General features: G+C 40.4%; 1 protein-coding gene across 1 annotated transcript in view; it reads left to right on the top strand.

Moving 5' to 3' along the window:
- The window catches only part of hs3st2 (heparan sulfate (glucosamine) 3-O-sulfotransferase 2), a 50113-nt gene extending 33556 nt beyond the window's left edge, over positions 1 to 16557 (top strand). The window contains exon 2 of the mRNA XM_057860726.1: positions 11264 to 16557. Coding sequence (XP_057716709.1) covers positions 11264 to 11882 — 619 coding nt within the window. The 3' untranslated portion in view covers positions 11883 to 16557. The remainder of the gene's footprint in view (positions 1 to 11263) is intronic.
- The last annotated feature ends 4834 nt before the right edge of the window (positions 16558 to 21391 follow it).

The following is a 21391-nucleotide window of genomic DNA, read 5'->3' as shown; positions in this document are numbered from 1 at the left end:
ATATATATGCGTAAATGTGTGTAGCGCCCCCTAGGAACAAAACCAACATCTTAATTCTTTTTTTTCTTTTTTTTTTAAGGTGAAAGAGGAGGGAACAAGTTACGCAAAGGTTAAAATTTAGAACACATCAGTACTATATGAATGGGATACCATACGCGGTGCCCAGACTGACGTTAGTACTACATCCAGGTTTCTTTGAGTGGGAAGAGCGTGTCCGTGGGTGGGCACTGCCCACCCTTGCCGCCGCCGCCCCCCCCCCGGTAACGCCACTGAAATTCACACGTCTTTAAAACACCATAACAAATGTTTTTGACATAGAGCGCTGCCCTCAACATGAATCGAAAGCGCGGATCTCCCAGTTTTTATTTGTCACCGATTGACCACGGAAAACCGGAGATATGATCCTTTTAATTTCATATTAGTAACTATGAAGGAACTACAGTATTCACTATTTAAACTAGGAACTATTTTCTCCACTAGAGGGCAGGGCACTCATGCTCTTTGGACGAATAATGCTTCGTTACTGTTTTGTTTTTCTCTCTTTAATGATTTTTTTTTTGTTAATTTCTTTGGCCTAATGTGGTTTTGTAATGGGTTATTGTACAGTAACATTATAACTAGGGCTGTCAAACTATTAAAATTTTAAATCAAGTTAATCACAGCTTAAAAATTAATTAATCGTAATTAATCGCAATTCAAACTATCTATAAAATATGCCGCATTTTTCTGTAAATTATTGTTGGAATGGAAAGATAAGACAAGACGGATATATACATAACATACATAATAATACATAATATACATACGGATACTGTACATAAGTACTGTATTTGTTTATTATAACAATAAATCAACAAGATGGAATTAACATTATTAACATTCTGTTAAAGCAATCCATCTATAGAAAGACTTGTAGTTCGTAAAAGATAAATGTTAGTGCAAGTTATAGAAATGTTTTATCAAAACCCCTCTTAATGTTTTCGTTTTAATAAAATTTGTAAAATTTTCAAACAAAAAATAAACTAGTAGCTCGCCATTGTTGATGTCAATAATTACACAATGCTCATGGTGCTGAAACCTATAAAATCAGTCACACCCAAGCACCAGCAGAGGGCGACAAAACACCAAAAAACACAAATAACAAATGGACATGACACTGTGCTGTCATTATAATTTGTTTGAGCGGGGCATGTGCGTTAAATGCGTCAAATATTTTAACGTGATTAATCAAAAAAATTAATTACCGCCCGTTAACGTGATAATTTTGACAGCCCTAATTATAACATAGTTCATATTGATAACTGTGCAGAGAGGGGGGGAATCAAACAAAAATAAGCAGTTACTCAAAATGTTACTTAATACTTGAGTATTCTTTTCACTGGATACTTTTTGACCTGTACTTGAGTACATTTTTTGGATGACTACTTTCACTCTTACTTGAGTAATATTATTTTGATGTAACGGTACTCTTACTTGAGTAAAGTTTTTGGCTACTCTACCCACCTCTGGTGCTGATCAACAGACTGTATCTAAACTGTTTTTTGTTCTTATTCTTTATCAGTCTTTGCAAACTCTCAACCCCAAAGGACTAGTACGACATGTTGAGTTTGTTGTTTAAGCAATGCTGTCATGAGCAGATGTACCATGGACACAGGTGGGAAAAGGTGGTTAACTCGATGTCTTAAAACTGTTGTCTAAATAATTTGTTTACTCATTAGGGCAAAAAAAAAAAAAAAGCAGTCAACATTTTTGTCGTGGTGTGAGTCACTTGTTATCCCAGCGGATATGCACAGTGTGGAAGTATCACAGCATAATGGGCATTCCTTGCTACTTTGAATTAAAAGACATGGGTGTCGTCTTCCTCTATAACGATGTATCTGCTTCCCTAAGGGAAGCAAGAGTGAACCCCGGGACCTGGCGCTCCACAGCAGCTAGATAAATCGCAGAGCGACACAGCTAGCGGGTGCTCTCGGAGGTCGCTTCAGTAGTGAGCGCTCATTAAGTGAGGGAGCAGCGGGCGCCATGTGTTCCGCTCCTGACCCCAAGTACCTCAGAAGGAGCCTGCTAGAAAGGTGCTGTTGTTGTTGTTTGCGCCTCCTTGCTGAGAGTTTTACTAACAAATTGTAAAACTTGGCCGTGGTGCGCGGTCAGGGACAGTTTGGTAAAATTAGACCACTGTTGGATTGCTTTGGGACACATGTACTCTCATTATAGATTTTGTTCTACAGTTAAAAATTACTGGTGCACGATAATTATTGGTCCGATAATTATCGGTCCGATAATAGGAATTATGACGTCATCCCGATAAATCCAATAACATTTATAATATGTACTGTTCGGGCTTTACAGTTTTCACACTAGTATGGGAAATCAGTTGACCATTTGCGGGGCGTTGCTCCCACCTGCTGGTCAGAATAATTCACTGCATCTATTTTTTGTTACAGTAGTGTGGTTCAATCACTTACACAGTGCGGTGTCTAGCGGTAGCATTGACAGTCGTGAATGCTTTCTGTTACGTTTCCGCCTCGGAAATATATGTAAGTATTTTATGTTTATTATAACATATGGATGTGCAATATATGTTTACTTCTGTGGTGAAGGGTCATATGTACAGAACTTCATAAGTTGTGTTATAGAAGCCAGCCAATGCTTTAGTAGCTCAAGGTAGTGTGCTATGCTCTACATATAATAGTTGTGTATATAAGTGCAGTTTGCTGTATATTGAGCATTGAATATGTGTATTTTTCTGTTGTACTTTCACAATATTAAGATGAGTGTCTTCCCAAAAAAGAAAGAAAACACCGAGCCTTGTGGTTTATTTACATTTACATTTAAAAAATTATATATTTATTATCGGTTATCGGTATCGGCTTTGAGGAGCAGGAAGTTATCGATACCGGTTTCAAAAAAATGGATATCGTGCACCCCTATTAAAAATAACATGCAAGTTATTGTGTACAGTTGTGGTCAAAAGTTTACATACACTTGTGAAGAACATAATGTATTGGCTCTCTTGAGTTTCCAGTTATTTCTACAACTCTGATTTTTCTCTGATAGAGTGATTGGAACAGATACTTCTTTGTCACAAAAAACATTCATGAAGTTTGGTTCTTTTATGACTTTATTATGGGTGAACAGAAAAAAGTGATCAAATCTCCTGGGTCAAAAATATACATACAGCAGCGCTAATATTTGGTAACATGTCCCTTGGCCATTTTCACTTGAATTAGGCGCTTTTGGTAGCCATCCACAAGCTTCTGGCAAGCTTCTGGTTGAATCTTTGACCACTCCTCTTGACAGAATTGGTGCAGTTCAGTTAAATTTGATGGCTTTCTGACATGGACTTGTTTCTTCAGCATTGTCCACAAGTTCTCAATGGGGTTTAAGTCAGGACTTTGGGAAGGCCATTCGAAAACCTTAATTACCACTTTTGATGTGTGTTTGGGGTCATTGTCCTGTTGGAACACCCAACTGCGCCCAAGACCCAATCTTCGGGCTGATGACGTTAGGTTATCTTGAACAATTTGAAGGTAATCCTCCTTCTTCATTGTTAAAGCACCAGTTCCATTGGCAGCAAAACAGCCCCACAGCATAATACTACCACCACCATGCTTGACGGTAAGCATGGTGTACTTGGGGTTAAAGGCCTCACCTTTTCTCCTCCAAACATATTGCTGGGCATTGTGGCCAAACAGCTCGATTTTTGTTTCGTCTGACCACAGAACTCCAGAAGGTCTTATCTTTGTCCATGTGATCAGCAGCAAACTTCAGTCGAGCCTTAAGGTGCCGCTTTTGGAGCAAGGGCTTCCTTCTTGCACGGCAGGCTCTGTCCATGGAGATGCAAAACACGCTTGACTGTGGACACTGACACCTGTGTTGCAGCAGCTTCTAATTCTTGGCAGATCTGCTTTTTGGTGATTCTCGGGTGAATCTTCACCCTCCTGACCAATTTTCTCTCAGCAGCAGGTGATAGCTTGCGTTTTCTTCCTGATCGTGGCAGTGACAAAACAGTGCCATGCACTTTATACTTACAAACAATTGTTTGCACTGTTGCTCTTGGGACCTGCAGCTGCTTTGGGGACCTGCAGCTGCTTTGAAATGGCTCCAAGTGACTTTCCTGACTTGTTCAAGTCAATGATTCGCCAAAATTGCTAATTCGTGTTGCTGTATGTATATTTTTGACCCAGCAGATTTGATCACTTTTTCTGTTAACCCATAATAAAGTCATAAAAGAACCAAACTTCATGAATGTTTTTTGTGACAAAGAAGTATCTGTTCCAATCACTCTATCGGAGAAAAATTGGATTTGTAGAAATAACTGGAAACTCAAGAGAGCCATGACATTATGTTCTTCACAAGTGTATGTAAACTTTTGACCACAACTGTAGGCTAATCAAAGACGAGAAATTTCCCATTGATGTGAATGTTTGCAGGTTTTCACTGTCAGCCGCTGAGCTCCAGGGTCTTTCTGTGTGTATCGGCTCAGGTGAGCTCCAGCTCTGTCTGTATTGAAGAAGCAGATAAGACTCCTCCTGAATCCCAAAATGGAAGCCTTCGCAGAATTTTGATTATAATATTCAACAGAATAATGCAGCCAATACTGCATTCTTTTTCAAAACAAGAACTCTCAGGGTCAAAAAGATTATTAGTGTACTTGCAAAACCTAATGAGATCCAATATAAGAGCTGAATTTGTGTATTTGAAGTCATTAGCTTGTGCATTTAACGAGGTGTCCAGGATGGCGTCCGATAAACAAGCTGTCTTTTCTAATAGATTGTCCACTGCTCATTAAATGCGATGCACATAGTGAATAGATAATGCAGAATTAAATAATAATGTTACTTTTAACAGCCTCCACCAACTAATGGCTAACTCATTGGAAACTATTAAATATTGAAAATGCTGGATGCACAACTGTATATCTTATTAACTATTTACAACTAATTAAAGTTGTCAAGCAGGTGAGTACACTGTTTGCAATTACAGCAGCAGCACAGTCACTGCGTTAAGAGAATCGAGCGCATTGTCTTCGCCTCGCTCGTGGTCTTTTTTTCCCCGGTCATTAAAATGTCACTGCGGAGACTCCTAATGCATCTTGACTTAAACTTTAATTCTCCACCAACTCGGTGTGTAGGTGTGTGAGTAATTAGAAGATAAAGATGTAGGACTTTTACTGGATATGTGATTCTTCTTAGGACATGTGGAGTTTCTGTCGAATTGAGTTTTTGTTACTTTACACTTAGAAAAATCCAGGGGTGAAAGTAGGCCGGAACGGCGTTCCGGCATGAGTTTTGGAGCCGGAACGCCTTTCACACCTATCTCATCTCCAAGAAGAAAACAATCTACCAACATTAGATTTACATACACTACATACTACGGATGTCCCGATCCAGGTTTTTGCACTTCCGATCCGATACCAATATCGTTTTGCACTTCCGATCCGATACCGATACTGGCCGATACCGATACCGTCCTATCTGAGCATGTGTTAAAGTTTAAAGTTATTCAGCCTCCTTACTTAGTTGTCAGACTCATGTTGAAAAGGGTTTTAGTACTCTTGATAACAACTAGCCAGCTGAATTAGGTGAGTTTGAATAACACACAACGACTGGTAACAAGCAACCTGTTTATTCAGTGACAAACACAAAACAGTATAAATAACAAACAGAAATGGCATAGTCAGTCAGTAAAACGTGCAAATAATATTGTAAACTGTCTTAAAAAAGCAAAACACACAACATCAGTGGAAAATTCCCCAAACCCCCCCAAGCTATTAGATGCTTTTAATGTTTCGTGCATTAGTTACAGTAATTGTATAAAAAGCCTCTCAGGTTTAAATAAACGACTATTTCAGTATCAAGTTAACATTTAAAACAGTAAATAAAATACTCAAGTCCCCATTCTGTATAAGCAGCTTTAAACTACATTCAATTCATTTAATTTTGCGAATCAACTGTTAAAGTTGTTAAAATTGCTCCCATTATTCCATAATTTCCTTTCTGTCTACTTTCGACATGTGAAAGTTTTAAAACTGTTTTGAAGATAGATTCAAGTCAAGATTTTGTCGATTTAGGAGTATTGTAGCTGAAAAGTTAATTAGGTTCGCTTGGAAGGCTCACAACAGCCTACGAGGGAAGTCTCCTGCTTTAAGATGGCGGCTGTTTACTAACGCATCTAGTTTTCCATAGTTCAATGTTGCTAACGCCGTCAAGTCTGTCATTTTGCATCTAATTCTATATACATATGATATCTATTATCTGCAGTAAAACGATGTTGACGTGGTTTGTAGCAGCTGTCAGCAGCAGTCAGGTATTCTTGTGTTTTTATCCAGCGGCATGAGTTGAGCTAAAGCCGTGAGTCGAGCATTGGCATTACCCGGGTCTATGACAAGCATGATGTTTACTCTCGGGACGCAATGCGGTCCATTTCTCATTGCGTCCCGAAGACCGCGCTGTGTATTAGTTCCGCTTTACGTGACATATTTCAAGAATCGGAATTTGGATGTTTGTGAATCATTCTCGAATCTTCCACGGCCGAATCGCTCAAGGATGTAATGACGGCTGGGCATGTTGTACCGTGGTTCTAAGTGTTGGATGGTGCGTCTTTACTCACAAGAGATAATGGCTCATTATCCAGAGTGAATTCTTCGGCAATGACTCTTGTTATGCCCTGGGCTTTGGGACTGTCGAGTGCCAGTTTGTCACGCATAGCAAAAGTTTCTGCCAGTGTTAGTTGCGTAGGACCTTTCTTTTTGTCTTCGGTTTTCTTAACAGACTCCTCATATTGTTTGTGGTGGTATTTTGCTGAATGCTTGATATGGTTGGTTTTATTAAAACTTCTTACAGCTTTACCACCACACTTGACTTTATTGTGGCATGTGTTGCCTCTTCGTCTTTGTCGTCCTTTAAGGTAAATTGATCCCACATAGCTGACATTTTTACCAATAGTCTCTCGGTAAATTGGGAGACGGTAACGTAGTGTATTGAAGGTGTGCCATAAAATGCGGACCGGATTTTAAGGAAACCGAGGGCAAAAACTGGAATGGATTATGTAAATCGGTGCGCTGGAAAACCCGGACCGGACTTTCAAAAAAACTTGATGGGAAGTCTGGATCGGAATTTTTCCGTGTTGGCCGATCCGATACCGATGCACATTTTTTTGCCCATATCGGCGTCCAATCCGATCCAAATATCGGATCAGGACATCATTAGAATGTGGGAAAAAAAAAACAGAAAATCACATTGTTTGATTTTTAAAGAATTTATTTGCAAATCATGGTGGAAAATAAGTATTTGGTCAATACCAAAAGTTCATCTCAATACTTTGTTAGGTACCCTTTGTTGGCAATAACGGAGGCCAAACGTTTTATGTAACTCTTCACAAGCTTTTCACACACTGTTGCTGGTATTTTGCCCCATTCCTCCATGCAGATCTCCTCTAGAGCAGTGATGTTTTGGGGCTGTCATTGGGCAACACGGACTTTCAACTCCCTCCACATATTTTCTATGGGGTTGAGATCTGGAGACTGGCTAGGCCACTCCAGGACCTTGAAATGCTTCTTACAAAGCCACTCCTTTGTTGCCCTGGCTGTGTGTTTGAGATCATTGTCATGCTGAAAGACCCAGCCACGTCTCATTTTCAATGCCCTTCCTGATGGAAGGAGATTTTCACTCAAAATCTCTCGATACATGGCCCCATTCATTCTTTCCTTTACACAGATCAGTCATCCTGGTCCTTTTGCAGAAAAACAGCCCCAAAGCATGATGTTTCCACGCCCATGCTTCACAGTGGGTATAATGTTCTTCGGCATGATGTTTCCATGCCCATGCTTCACAATGGGTATGGTGTTCTTCGGATGCAATTCAGTATTCTTTCCCCTCCAAACACGAGAACCTGTTTTTCTACAAAAAAGTTCTATTTTGGTTTCATCTGACCATAACACATTCTCCCAGTCCTCTTCTGGATCATCCAAATGCTCTCTAGCGAACTGCAGACGGGCCTGGATGTGTACTGGCTTCAGCAGGGGGACACGTCTTGCAGTGCAGGATTTGAGTCCCTGGCTGCACATTGTGTTACTTTGTTACTGTGGTCCCAGCTCTCTGTATGTCATTCACTAGGTCCCCCCGTGTGGTTCTGGGATTTTTGCTCACCGTTCTTGTTATCATTTTGAAGCCACGGGGTGAAATCTTGCATGGGGCCCCATATCGAGGGAGATTATCAGTGGTCTTGTATGTCTTCCATTTTCAAATAATTGCTCCCACAGTTGATTTCTTGCCCAAGTCCGGTCCTCGAGAGCCCCTATCCAGCTTGTTTTCCATGTCTCCCTCCATGAACACACCTGAATCAAATGATCAGCTCATCAGCAAGCTCTGCAGGAGCCTGATAATGATCCTTAATGATACATTTGTTTCAGATGTACTGTCATTATTTTCTGTATAAAAAATAATTTTGTGTTCAAAAAGTCTTTTTTCAAACTTGAGTCTTGAAAAAGAGGGGGTCGTTTTATAATCAAGGCCGTCTTATATTCGGGCCAATACAGTAATCAGATTACTAGTTTGGAAAAATGAACGCCTTAGACTGCTCTTTACTGAAAGAAGGAATTCAGATTACAATAACGCATTACTTAGTAACATGTTAGTGACAACGCTGATTACTACCCCCTACAGGATTTGGGATTGTTGGTAGCACGAGGATTGATGGATATGTTTAGTTTTTTTTTTCCTTTGCATAGGACTTTTCCCTTATTCTAATTGCTATTCTTGTAATGCACTTCATTAGTCTGGTGTCATACTGTGAAGTCACAAAATGCAGATAGTGAAGTACCATACGGTAATGTGTGCTTCTTAGGTGTCAGTTGCACTATTTTAAGACACCATCTGCGACCTTTCACACTGTCAGCCCATTTTTGTGCAATTTGACAGCTTGCAGCAGACACCTTCCATACTCCGGTTCCATTCGTCACCGCAAGAGTATGCACACCTGTGAAAAAGGCCCACGAGTTGCCGTTTGCCGGGGGAAAAGGTGGCATTCTCATGAAAGATTAAGTTTGCTCTCCGGCCTCCAAGGTTCCGGCGCCCCCGACGACTCGCGATGAATAAAGCAAAGCGGATCGATAGCTGTGAGACTTTAGAGGTAACCTATGGCTGGAGTTTGAAAGGTTAGCTTTTAATCGAAGCTTGGCCACACTCATAATGAACAAATGTCATCTTTAATCATCCACACACTGAAGCACAGTGCTGTGAGAAATGGCAAAACAATGCTATGACACTTTCTTGTGCAGGTTGTAGACGCATTACTTTTACGATGATCACAGGTTGTACTCTGACTTTGGAAGTGATAGGTAAATCTGCGAATGACGAATTGCGAATTAAACCCAGGGCCTCCTACTTTAACACTAGAAGTCCCAGAGAACTCTGGTACTCCTAAATAGTCCCAAGCGAGGCCGATATGGCCTTTACCCGGGAAAATCCAGAAGTGGCCAAAATCATTCAAGTGCTTTTGAATTGGTAAGTCGCTGTCCCACAGACAACAGCCGTTCATATAGAAATGCAACCACTAGACATACATTGTGTTGGTATGCGGCCCAAACGGAGAACACACAGCGGTTGAACTGTTCATGTGATAGTTTGTGTCATTTCAAGTCAAGCTATAATTACTTATGGAGTTTTACACTTTTTACACCTTTTTTTAAACTCACTTCTTCTATACTCCACACAAAAACAGAAAAAAATGGCTCAAATGTGTATTTTAAATTCATCATCCATGCCCCTGATTCAGTCCTTCTAAACTATAGACACAACTCCTGCTTTACATCAAAATTGTAGTTCTAAAACATGTTTTTTTCAAAACAATGTACACATTTGGGCCATTTTTTTTCAGTTTTCCATAAATAAATGTAGCTTTACATGAACTGACACAAACTATCACATGAATAGTAAAGTCGTGGTGTGTTCCCTTCCGTTTGAGCCGCATACTAGCACAATTTATGTCTAGTGGTTGCATTTACATATGAATGGTTGCTGCCTGTCAGACAACGACTTACTAATTCAAAAGCACTTGGGTCATTTTGGCCAACTCTGGGTTTTTCCGGAGGAGAGGCCAATTCGGCCATTGCTTGGGAATATTAGGAGTATTTGTCCTGAGAAAGGCCGAGTCGGCCTCTGCTGGGTTTTCTAGTGTTAACTCATTCACTCCCAGCCATTTTCACCGGTCCAACCCCCTTCGCTCTCGGCCGTTTTACTGGATTTTGACTGATTTTGTAAGGCCCACAGAAAATTATTTTCTATTGCTATATAAACATGGGTCCCACCAAAAGAAAGATTAAACTCTCTTCTTTCAGCAGGAAAAAAAAGTTAGTTCATATCTTTTTCCATTCTTTAGAAATCAGCATTAGAAAATAGCTTAGTTGAGCAATTTTCGAATTTCTGATGAAAAAATTGAGCTTTTTGTAAAAGCATACATTTCAAACATAACTTTGACTTTAACACAGCTATTTTTTGCTTTGTGACTTCCCAAACATCTGAATAATGTTTTCCTTCTACAAAATAACATAAACAACAAGACAAATAGAGCTTTTGATAGCAAAGTAACAATTTATTTACACATAACTAAACTATTGAACTGAGAGATGACGCTGTTGTGGCCGTGACAGCCGGGGTAAACTTTTCCCTCATCGCCGCCTCTCATCAAGATGGATTCTTTTAGTCTTTCTTTTGTGGGGACCACTGCCTGGTGGCGGCGTTCGCCTGGAGAACTCGTGTTCCTAGGGGGGAACTGGTTTGGCCGTGCGCTTTTCCAGCTGAGTCGTGGGACACTGGAGGGTGCAGGGGACGCGAGCGGCCTAGCACGGCGGCGCGGGCTCTGCTCGGTGAGCAGCAGGGACTCAACAGCATTGTCCGCTGCACTGGTCATTCTGCTCGGTCGTCCAGCGCCTGGCATCCTGGACGTCCATTCAGTCGTCTTCCGCCAGCACCCCGGCCGTGCGGCCCAGCCATTTGTTCCATTGAATCGGGTTGCGGGTCTTACCAAATGCGCTACTTCCCTCCAGTGGCCAGTTTTATTGCTTTAAAATGGATTTTCAGCATTGTGCTTTAGAGCTAACTTGCTTTAGAACCTAGAGATGTCTCCTGTGAAAAAAAAAACATAAAAGTCGTATAACAACGTCTTTGGGACACTGAAACAATTAAAAATAGAATGTATATATACGTTTTTGGGAGCAAATGAGTTAATCAATAACTTCTGTTCTTTGTCATTTCCCCTCAAGGGGCCTCATGCCACGAACACTGGAGGGTCAGATCACGCTGGAGAAGACCCCAAGCTACTTTGTCACCAGAGAGGCACCACGCCGGATCTCCAGTATGTCCCAACAGATCAAGCTAATCGTCGTGGTACGCAACCCCGTCACCCGGGCCATCTCGGACTATACGCAGACTTTGTCGAAGAAGCCCGACATCCCCACCTTTGAGGAGCTGGCCTTCAAGAACAGAAGTCTGGGCGTAGTGGACACCTCGTGGAACGCCATCCGCATCGGTATGTACATTCTGCACCTGGAGAACTGGCTGCGCTACTTCCGCCTATCGCAGATGCACTTTGTGAGCGGCGAGCGGCTCATCACGGACCCAGCTGGCGAGATGGGCCGCATTCAGGACTTCCTGGGACTCAAGCGGATCATCTCAGATAAGCACTTTTACTTCAACAGGACCAAGGGCTTCCCGTGTCTGAAGAAGCCGGAAAGCAGCGGGCAGCCTCGCTGCTTAGGGAAGTCTAAGGGCAGGACTCATGTGCAAATAGAACGGGAAGTCATCGAGCAGCTGCAGGAGTTTTATAGACCCTTTAACGTCAAATTCTTTGAAACGGTCGGGCAGGATTTCAAGTGGGATTGAACAGGAACTTGTAGATGGGCAAGACCTAATACATTGCCTTGAAAACCCTAAAAATTTATAAAGGCTGCTCCACAAACTGAGCTTAAAGTATCCTAATAGTATTTACAGGAGATACAGTTATGAGACATTAATATGTCGTGCACAAGCAGGAAGAATTTCAAATACATTGCCCTGAAATCTTTATGGACAAAATGAATGATTGATTTCATACAGTATATGTATGCTTTTATGTACCGTAATTTTTGGACTATAAGCCTGCGGTTTCTAGTCCAGTGAGGCTTATTTGTTGATTTATTTGGGTTTATAGGTAACACTTTATTTAACAGCAGTGTCATAAGACTGTAATATGACCGTCATAATCGTGACATGACAATATCATGGGCATTACTGAATGCATATGACAGATGTCATTAAATGTCATCCAGCAAATTATGTCACTAACTCCATTTATGGCCAGCTCGGATCTTTTGCATCCATTCAAAAGTGAGATAATTTGCCAGATAACACTAAATGACATCTGTCATCATAATTATGTCGTCATAATTATGACATGACACTGTCATAAGCATTTATTCATGCTTATGACAGTGTCATGTCATAATTATGATTGTCTAATGACAGTTTTATGACACCACTGTCAAATAAAATGTTACCAACTGCCATAATTAGCAATGAATGAAACAACAGGAAGAGTAATTGAAGAATAATTAGCACAGAACATTCATTTTGATATTTACATTTGTAGCGCTGCAATGCATGCCAGGAGGCATGTTTGACAACAACAGTGTTGCAACAGCAGGTGGCAGCAGAGGTTGAATGTCTCTCCCAAGGGAGCAGTGATGCCAAATGAAGATTCTTGAAGTACAGAAGCTTTGCAACAAATTGGTTTGAAGTAGGGCTGTCAAACGATTAAAATTTTTAATCGAGTTAATTACAGCTTAAAAATTAATTAATCGCAATTAATCGCAATTCAAACCATCTATAAAATATGCCATATTTTTCTATAAATTATATATATATATTCTGTAAAATAAATTGTTGGAATGGAAAGATAAGACACAAGATGGATATATACATTCAACATATGGTACATAAGGACTGTAGTGGGCATTTCACTCTACTGTCATTTAAATCTGTCTATGCTGTCCTCACAAGCGTCTACTTTTTCCAAAGCTAGACAGCTAGTGAACGACGCCTTAATAATCAGACTTCTTCCTTTTTCATCTGATTTACAAATAAAATGGCCTCAAACCATTGTCCTCTTTAGACCGTCGTAAAACTACAAAAAAAAAAATTACACAAGCATTGCATTAGCAACAACGTTAGCTTAGCACGCTATACAGGCTCAGTAAACATAAAAAAAAGCGTCTCATACAAAAAATATAACATTTCGCTTACTAACATAATATGTACATTCTTTACAACAACCATACTTACAGACAAATCTTGTCCAAGGATCATATAAGCACAACATTACAACATAGGCGTCAGCCCGAGACGTCGTGCAGCCATATTGAACTGGCAAGAAAACAATAAACCATGTCGCAAAGCGACCACAAGAGTTCGCTGTTAGACAGCACAAAAAGCCTTGCTGTAAAACTTACCAAAAGGCAGAATACTGTCTGAGCGGGCCATGTGCGTTAATTGCGTCAAATATTTTAACGTGATTAATTTAAAGAATTAATTACCGCGCGTTAACGCGATAATTTTGACAGCCCTAGTTTAAAGCTTAATGGTGGTTCATATAGTCTAATGACAGTTGAGTGATGCCGCAGTCAAATAAAGTGTTAATATATTTTGGTGTGAATACCCCATAATAGAGTGAGGACAACTGCAGCTTATAGTCCAGTGCGGTTTATCAATGAGCAAATGCTGTTTCCGTTTCAAATTTGGTAGGTGACAGCTTATCATCAGGTACGCCTTATAGTCCGAAAATTACGGTACAAAAACTGTTAGGAACTTTGCTGTGGGATTGAATGTGTCACACATAAACTGGAAGTGGTACACGTTTGAATATAAATACTAAGCCCTGAAATATTCATGAAAGAGAGAGGACAAAATGAATATGATCTCATCCCAAAAACAGGATATGTACAGGAACAGAAATTAAGCTTAACCCTTTAAGGGGCCCTCATTTAAGAGTAAATTATGTATTTATTTAATTAATTAAAAATAAAGAGAATGACAGTACATATTCTTACTTATTTTACCTTTTTAAAACATTTATAATATAAATTGTTCATTTATGTATTTATTTATTTTAAAATGATTATCCTTTTATGTTTTTTTCACTAAGAAAATGGAATGTTAAGAAATGTTATTAATGTTTAAAAGTGTTATTAACCAGAGTGTACAGTATTTTATTTTCAGTTTGGCTTTATTAAAAATGTTTTCGTTCATAATTCTATGTATTTCTTCAAGAATAAACGCACAGTATATCATTATATACTTAGAATTGAGTCATATAGGCCACCTACGTAATCCAACATGTAATGTCCACATATGTGGACGCCAGGTCTTCATGAGATTATTTTTTATATGACCAACATAGAACCTCTTGGTACCTCACGATACGATACGATTTGCGATACAAAGCTCACGATAACGATCTGACGATATGGCGATACAACAATTATCGCTACGTTGGTCAGGAAATCATTCTAGGATATTCTACAAAACAACAACAACAAAAAAAATCCATTTGAACTGGGAGTGTGGCAGCGAATGAACTCCTCCTATTTCAAACGGGCCTAACCCACTTCTATGTTCGTCAGTGGCAGCCATTGCCAGGCAACAAGGTAATTTTGGGCCATTTCAGGATATTATCTGTTGATTTTCAGTCACTTCCTGTTGATTTTGGGGCATTTTACGGGTCACTTCCTGTTGATTTTAGGTTACAGGACAGGAAGTTGCTGTTGATTTCAGGTTACAGGACAGGAAGTGACCAAGGAATCTCCCAAACAAATAGGCAGTGACTCAAACTCAAAAGGAAGTGACCTGTAAATGCCTTAAAAATGAACAGAAAGTGTCCTGCAAATGCCTGGAAAATCGGAAAGAGTGACTGTGAACGCGTTTCGAATGAACAAATGATTATTTGCCTTTCCCAGTCTTAATGGATTGGGCGTTGAACGCCATCAATGGCAGCCATTAACTGAGACACTATCATAGTGGAAGATTTTAGTAGCAACTTATTAGTGGTTTCTTTAAAAAAAAAAAAAAAAATAGGAACCAACACCTTTTTAATAACGATATCTCAATTCTTGGCCTTGAGCGCATCAATAACCTTTTGGGATGCAATGCATCACAATATAGCTCCATTACGAAATGTTGTCACACCCATAATAAGTAATGGCCACTTGCCCATAAAGCAGGTTTGTCCAAACTTTTTGCAAAGAGGGCCAGATTTGGTGTTGTAAAAATTTGGGGGGGGCGACCTTGGCTGACGTCCTTTACGTAGAATGATATATTTAAGCAAATTTTAGCAAGCCATTCTGTGTGTCACATTTGCTTTATGATTATTTTTAATTAATAATTTCAACAATCTCAAAACTAGCCTTTGTGGCGTTCTCCTTCAACTCTCGGGCTCTTGCGAAATACTGCTGCTGTGAAATTCAACTAGCTTCAAGTTGCTTCAATTTCTCGCTACGCATCTTCCCTGTAATCTTGTTATACATGTCAGCGTGTCTTGTTTGGTAATATCGCCTCACGTTGAACTCTTTAAAAACAGCGACTGTCTCTTTGCAAATGAGGCAGACAGTTGTTGCGTATTTTAGTGAAAAAGTAGTCCAATTTCCACCTATCCTTGACGGGTCGGCTGTCGCAGTCAACGTTCTTTTTTTTGTGTTGATTGTCACCATTTTAGAAAATTGGGAGTAAAGGGTCACACGTGGTAATGTTGCTTAGAGTGCTGCTGCCTTTTAGTGGGTAATTGAGGAGCAGCATTTAGTGTGTAAGCAACGTCAAGTGCTGGTAGCAGTACTGCTGACCAATTTATTAAGTCTGTGTGCGGGCCAGACGTTATTGATTTTAAGATAGGGGCCGGGGGTCGGATGAGATTTGACCACGGGCCGCATTTGTTCTCCGGGCCGGACTTTGGACATGTCTGCCATTAAAGTTGTGACATCACTCCATTAAACTGATCAGAAGCAAGTTTGCCATTCTATGATCGCGCCAGCTATTTCAGTCATGTGGCATCTTTAAAGCACCATAAAAAATGAAGTATTTGACAGAGAGCGCTGCCCTCAACATGACTCGAAAGCGCGGATTTAAACCTCTCTCCCAGTTTTTATTTTGCACTGATTGACCAGGGAAAACTGGAGATATGATCCTTTTAATTTCATAATAGTAACTCTGAAGGAACTATTCACTATTCCAACTTGGAAATCTTTTCTCCGCTAGAGGGCACTCATGCTCTTTGGACAAATAATGCGTTATTTCTGTCTTTTTTTTCTCTTGCCGGAATTCAATGATGATGACAGCTCCGATCGGCCGCCTCAAAATAATACCATTGTTTAAAAATAAAAAAAAAATCAAACAAAAATAAACAGTTACTCAAAATGTTACTTATTACTTGAGTATTCTTTTCACTGGATACTTTTTTTTAGCTGTACTTGAGTACATTTTTTTGGATGACTACTTTTACTTTTACTTGAGTAATATTATTTTGAAGTAACGCTACTCTTACTTGAGTAAAATTTTTGGCTACTCTACCCACCTCTGGAAACTAAAAAGGAACAGTTGGTGAAAATTCGCTTAAGGTGCCGTTTATCTAAAAAATATATATATATATATATATATATATATATATATATATATATATATATATATATATATATATATATATATATATCTCAAAATCAGCTAGCGTGTAGCTGCCCCACACTTGCAAATGACATGAATAAATTAGCGGAACAGCAGCATTAATTCTTCAAGGCCTCCTTGGCGTTTGCGCCTAACGCCCATGCCAGTTGCGCCGCTTTAATATTCATTTGCTCCGATTACATCCCAACGCGCTCGGAACGCTCCGTTCGTTTTCCTATCGGTGCACTCCCAACACGGACTTTCGATCAGAGCAAAAAAACACGAGGTTGTCCGGTATTAAATTTGTCTAAATGACACTGAAAGTGACACAAATAAAAGGCTTGCTGCTTAATGAACCGCAATAGTATGTTTGTATTGCAAGGATTGGATTCAGGTAAAAAAAAAAAAAAAAAAAAAAAGATCAGATCTTTAAAATGTATTCATTTTTAAGAATTAACTCATTGGCTGCCATTGATGGCATTAGACGCCCAATCCAACTTGACCGAGGGGGTCGACAGCATCTCCTCAGTTGAAATGGATTTGATGCCCAGAACTGTCATTGGTAGTCAATGAGTTAAGTGAGAGAGATAAGATAAGAGAGATGTGACGAAAAATTTGGCACAGAAAACTATTGGCCAAAAAAAGATAAAAATGCATGATCGGTTTTCAGTTCAAATGTATTGAAGACTGAAAGTTTACCACAAAATAATGTGAAGAACAAGTATTTGATACACTGCCGATTTTGCTGGTTTTCCCACTTGCAAAGCATGTAGAGGTCTGTAATTTGTATCATAAGTTCAACTGTGAGGGACGGAATCTAATACAAAAAAACAGAAAATCATGGTGTATGATTTTTAAATAATAAATTTGCATTTAATTGCATGAAATAAGTATTTGATACATCACAAAAATGGAACTTAATATTTGGTACAGAAACCTTTGTTTGCTATTACAGATACCAAACGTTTCCTGTAGTCCTTGACAAGGTTTGCACACACTGCAGCAGGGATTTTAGCCCACTCCTCCATGCAGATCTTCTCCAGAGCCTTCAGGTTTCGGGGCTGCTGCCGGGCAACACGGACTTTCAGCTCCCTCCATAGATTTTCTATCAGGTTTAGATCTGGTGACTCGCTAGGCCACTCCAGGACCTTAAGATGCTTCTTAGGGAGCCACTCTTTAGTTGCCTTGGCTGTGTGCTTTGGGTCGTTGTCATGCTTGAAGACCCAGCCACGACCCATCTTCAGGGCTCTCACTGAAGGAAGGAGGTTGTCAGCCAAGATCTGGTGATACATAGCCCCATCCATCCTCCCCTCAATACGGTGCAGTCGTCCTGTACCCTTGGCAGAGAAGCAGCCCCAAAAAATGATGTTTCCTCCTCCATGTTTCACGGTTGGGATGGTATTCTTGGGGTTGTACTCATCATCCTTTTTCCTCCAAACACGACGAGCCGAATTTAGACCAAAAAGTTCCATTTTGGTCTCATCCGACCACATGACCTTCTACCATTGCTCCTCTGGATCATCCAGATGGTCAGTGGCAAACTTCAGACGTGTCTGGACATGCGCTGGCTTCAGCAGCGGGACATTGCGTGCGCTGTAGGATTTTAATCCATGACGGCGTAATGTGTTTCCGACGGTTTTCTTCGAGACTGTGGTTCCAGCTCTCTTCAGGTCATTGACCAGGTCCTGCCGTGTAGTTCTGGGCTGATCCCTCACCTTCCTCATGATCAGTGATGCCCCACGAGGTGAGATCTTGCATGGAGCCCCAGAACGAGGCAGATTGACCGGCAACTTGAACTTCTTCCATTTTGTAATAATCGCTCCAACAGTTATTACCTTCTCACCAAGCTGCTTGCTTATTTTCCTGTAGCCCATCCCAGCCTTGTCCAGGTCCATTATTTTATCCCTGATATCCTTACACTGCTCTTTGGTCTTTGCCATTATAGAGAGGTTGGAGTTTGTTTGTTTGAGCATATGAACAGGTGTCTTTTATACAGGTAACAAGTTCAAACAGGTGCATTTACTTCCGGTAATGAGTGGAGAACAGGAGGGGTTCTTAAAAAAGAACTAAGACCCGAAATATTTACTAGTTGGTAATATATCAAATACTTATTTCATGCAGTTAAAAACAAATTTATTATTTGAAAATTATACAATTTGATTTTCTGGATTTTTGTATTAGATTCCGTCCCTCACAGTTGAAGAGAACTTATGCTACAAATTACAGACCTCTACATGGCTTGCAAGTGGGAAATCCAGCAAAATTGGCAGTGTATCAAATACTTGTTCTCCCCACTGTAGTACTTTTGTGATGACGTAAGAAAGAAGAACAAGCAAGCAAGAAGCAACACGCTGGCTGACGCTGTCTTGCAAACACTCTCAGACGCATTTTGAGGTATCAAACAAATTTGCCTGGATAGCCATCTTTAAAATCTGTTCAGCTGAAGAATTTTTCCAGCTCATGTTTAATCAGCCACTTGTCCGACAAACACGCAGAATAATACGGCAGGTCGTGACCAATCCCAGTAGAGATTTTTACGTCGCCCTCTCGCGGTTGGCCGTGAAGGAATTTGAAGCCGCGGAAACAGCAACAGCCGAACCAAATGGTGTTCTGCTGGCACCGCTCCCGCAAGTCGGCCGGGAGCGGCCAATCCCACGAGTTCACTTAACCATTTGTACTGACTCCATTTTGAATGGTTTAAAGAAGGCTCACCGAAAACAGGTTGACAATTTATTCGTCGACAACGGTCAAAAACAAGGCATAAACAGACGACGGAAAGACAATGCTGGATCCAGGGTCGGCAAAACAATGGCTGCATAGAAATGTCCCCGAGAAGTGACAGTTGTTATCTAAATGTTCAGTCTTTTGAAAGCTCTTGCGGGGGCGGGCCGTAGGCAGGAAGAAGGGTGTGAAGAAGGAAGAAGAAGGGTGTGTGTGGGATTATTGTCTTTTGTTGATTGGACGGAAGGATTTGGGAGTTACTGTTGTCCAGGCAACGAGGATGTGGATTCTGCCCCCTCAGCATCAAAGGGGGCTCTTGGAGTCTTGTCAGTTGTGTTATCAGTTGGATATCGGGCGTTTTCCGATGCTACTTGTTTTAGGACAGAACGCCCTGCTCTTTGTCCTGGAGTGCCCGGGAGAACTGAGAGTTGGTGCGTCAATCTTGACGCACATTGAGCTTCTGTGATCAGATGGCGTTGTGAATCTTATACGCCCTCTATTCTGCTTCTTTTCATTAAACTATTGTATAATTGCTATTTATTTTGTATTATGTGTGTTAGAGTAATACAAACAGTCCTACAGTAAATATGAGAAACGATATTATTTCCTGATTGATTATATTAAGTGTGTTACAGTAATGCAAACAGTTATATGGTGCGTGCGAGAAAGGTAACTATTCCCTTCAGCCGCCATTACTGGAGTATTTACAGACCTATAGCAGCCCAGCGTCAATCAATTTAAACAGTAAGGTTAGCTGTTGTTGGATTTGCGTTGCAGGCGGCACTAGGGGTGTGCAATCTTAGGCACCCCACGATTCGATTCGATTCAATTACGATTAAGTGTGCTATGATCCGATTATTAAACGATGATCACGGTATTGACAATGATCACTGTTATCACGATTATCGATGCATCGCACATTACTACTTAATACAGTAGCCAAACAAATTTATGTCCATTATTCATTTAAAATATCCTAATGATTCAACAGGAACGATGGAATTATGCCCATACAACAAAAAGCTGCTCTTAAGCTGCTTTTTTATTTATTTATTTTTTACATGAAAGTGCAAAAACTTTTACCATTTTAAAGGGAGTACTTATTTTTCTCAACAATACAATAACATTTACACAGGTGGACTGAATTCCACATTTTCTGGAAACAAAGTGCCTTTAGAAATAAGACTTGTTTTTACCAATATAGTTTGTTTTCACAGAATTCTGTATTATTTCGCATGTTTGTAGTGTTGCCGCTGGACTTAATCGTGGTTTTACATAGCCTGGCTCTGCCAGACTATTCTCCCTGTATTTTTCAAACACTGATAGTATAGTCTGGAAACCATCCCATTAACGGCCTTTTCGAGCAGGTACAAAATCAATCGACAAATCAGATTCGTTTATTTGCGTGACGTGTTCTTCACGAGCAACGTCACTCTTGCGCGTCGAAAGTCGTCTCTTCAGCAGCACAGATGGTGAACGGCAGAGCCGAGAATATGTTCCAATCCACGGTAAAATCAGTTTTAAATGACCAAAAACACATCGACACGAGTCATTGACAACAGTCTGTCTCGCGCTAGCCATGTCGAATAAACTCCGCTCTCTTCGTATGTTTACTTCCGCGCGCAAGTCCATCGTCCTGCGGTCGCCATTTTACTAACGTCACGTCTGCCCGTCGCTGATTGGTCCACTCCGCTGTCTGTTTGCTGTGGCTTGCTCCGCCCTGGAAATTGTTTCCGTGGGAATGGTGGCCAGACTCAATAGCTGGAACAGCGTTGAGTCTGGTGTACCAGGCTAGGTTTTACACGCTCTGCATATGAAATACACGTTAGGCGAATTAGCTAATTAGCTTAGCGCTCGGTGCTAACTATTAACATCTCAAAAACAACAACAATAAAGGCTGAACAGTACAAGAGGGTTCGTGTACTCACCTCTTTTAGATGCACACGGGTCTTAGCAACACATTCAGGATATTTTTCAATTGAAATGCC

This window comes from Corythoichthys intestinalis, chromosome 16 (genome assembly GCF_030265065.1).
Source record: "Corythoichthys intestinalis isolate RoL2023-P3 chromosome 16, ASM3026506v1, whole genome shotgun sequence".
NCBI lineage: Eukaryota > Metazoa > Chordata > Actinopteri > Syngnathiformes > Syngnathidae > Corythoichthys > Corythoichthys intestinalis.
Note: the sequence above shows the minus strand (reverse complement) of the source record. Positions and strands in the feature narration are given on the sequence as shown.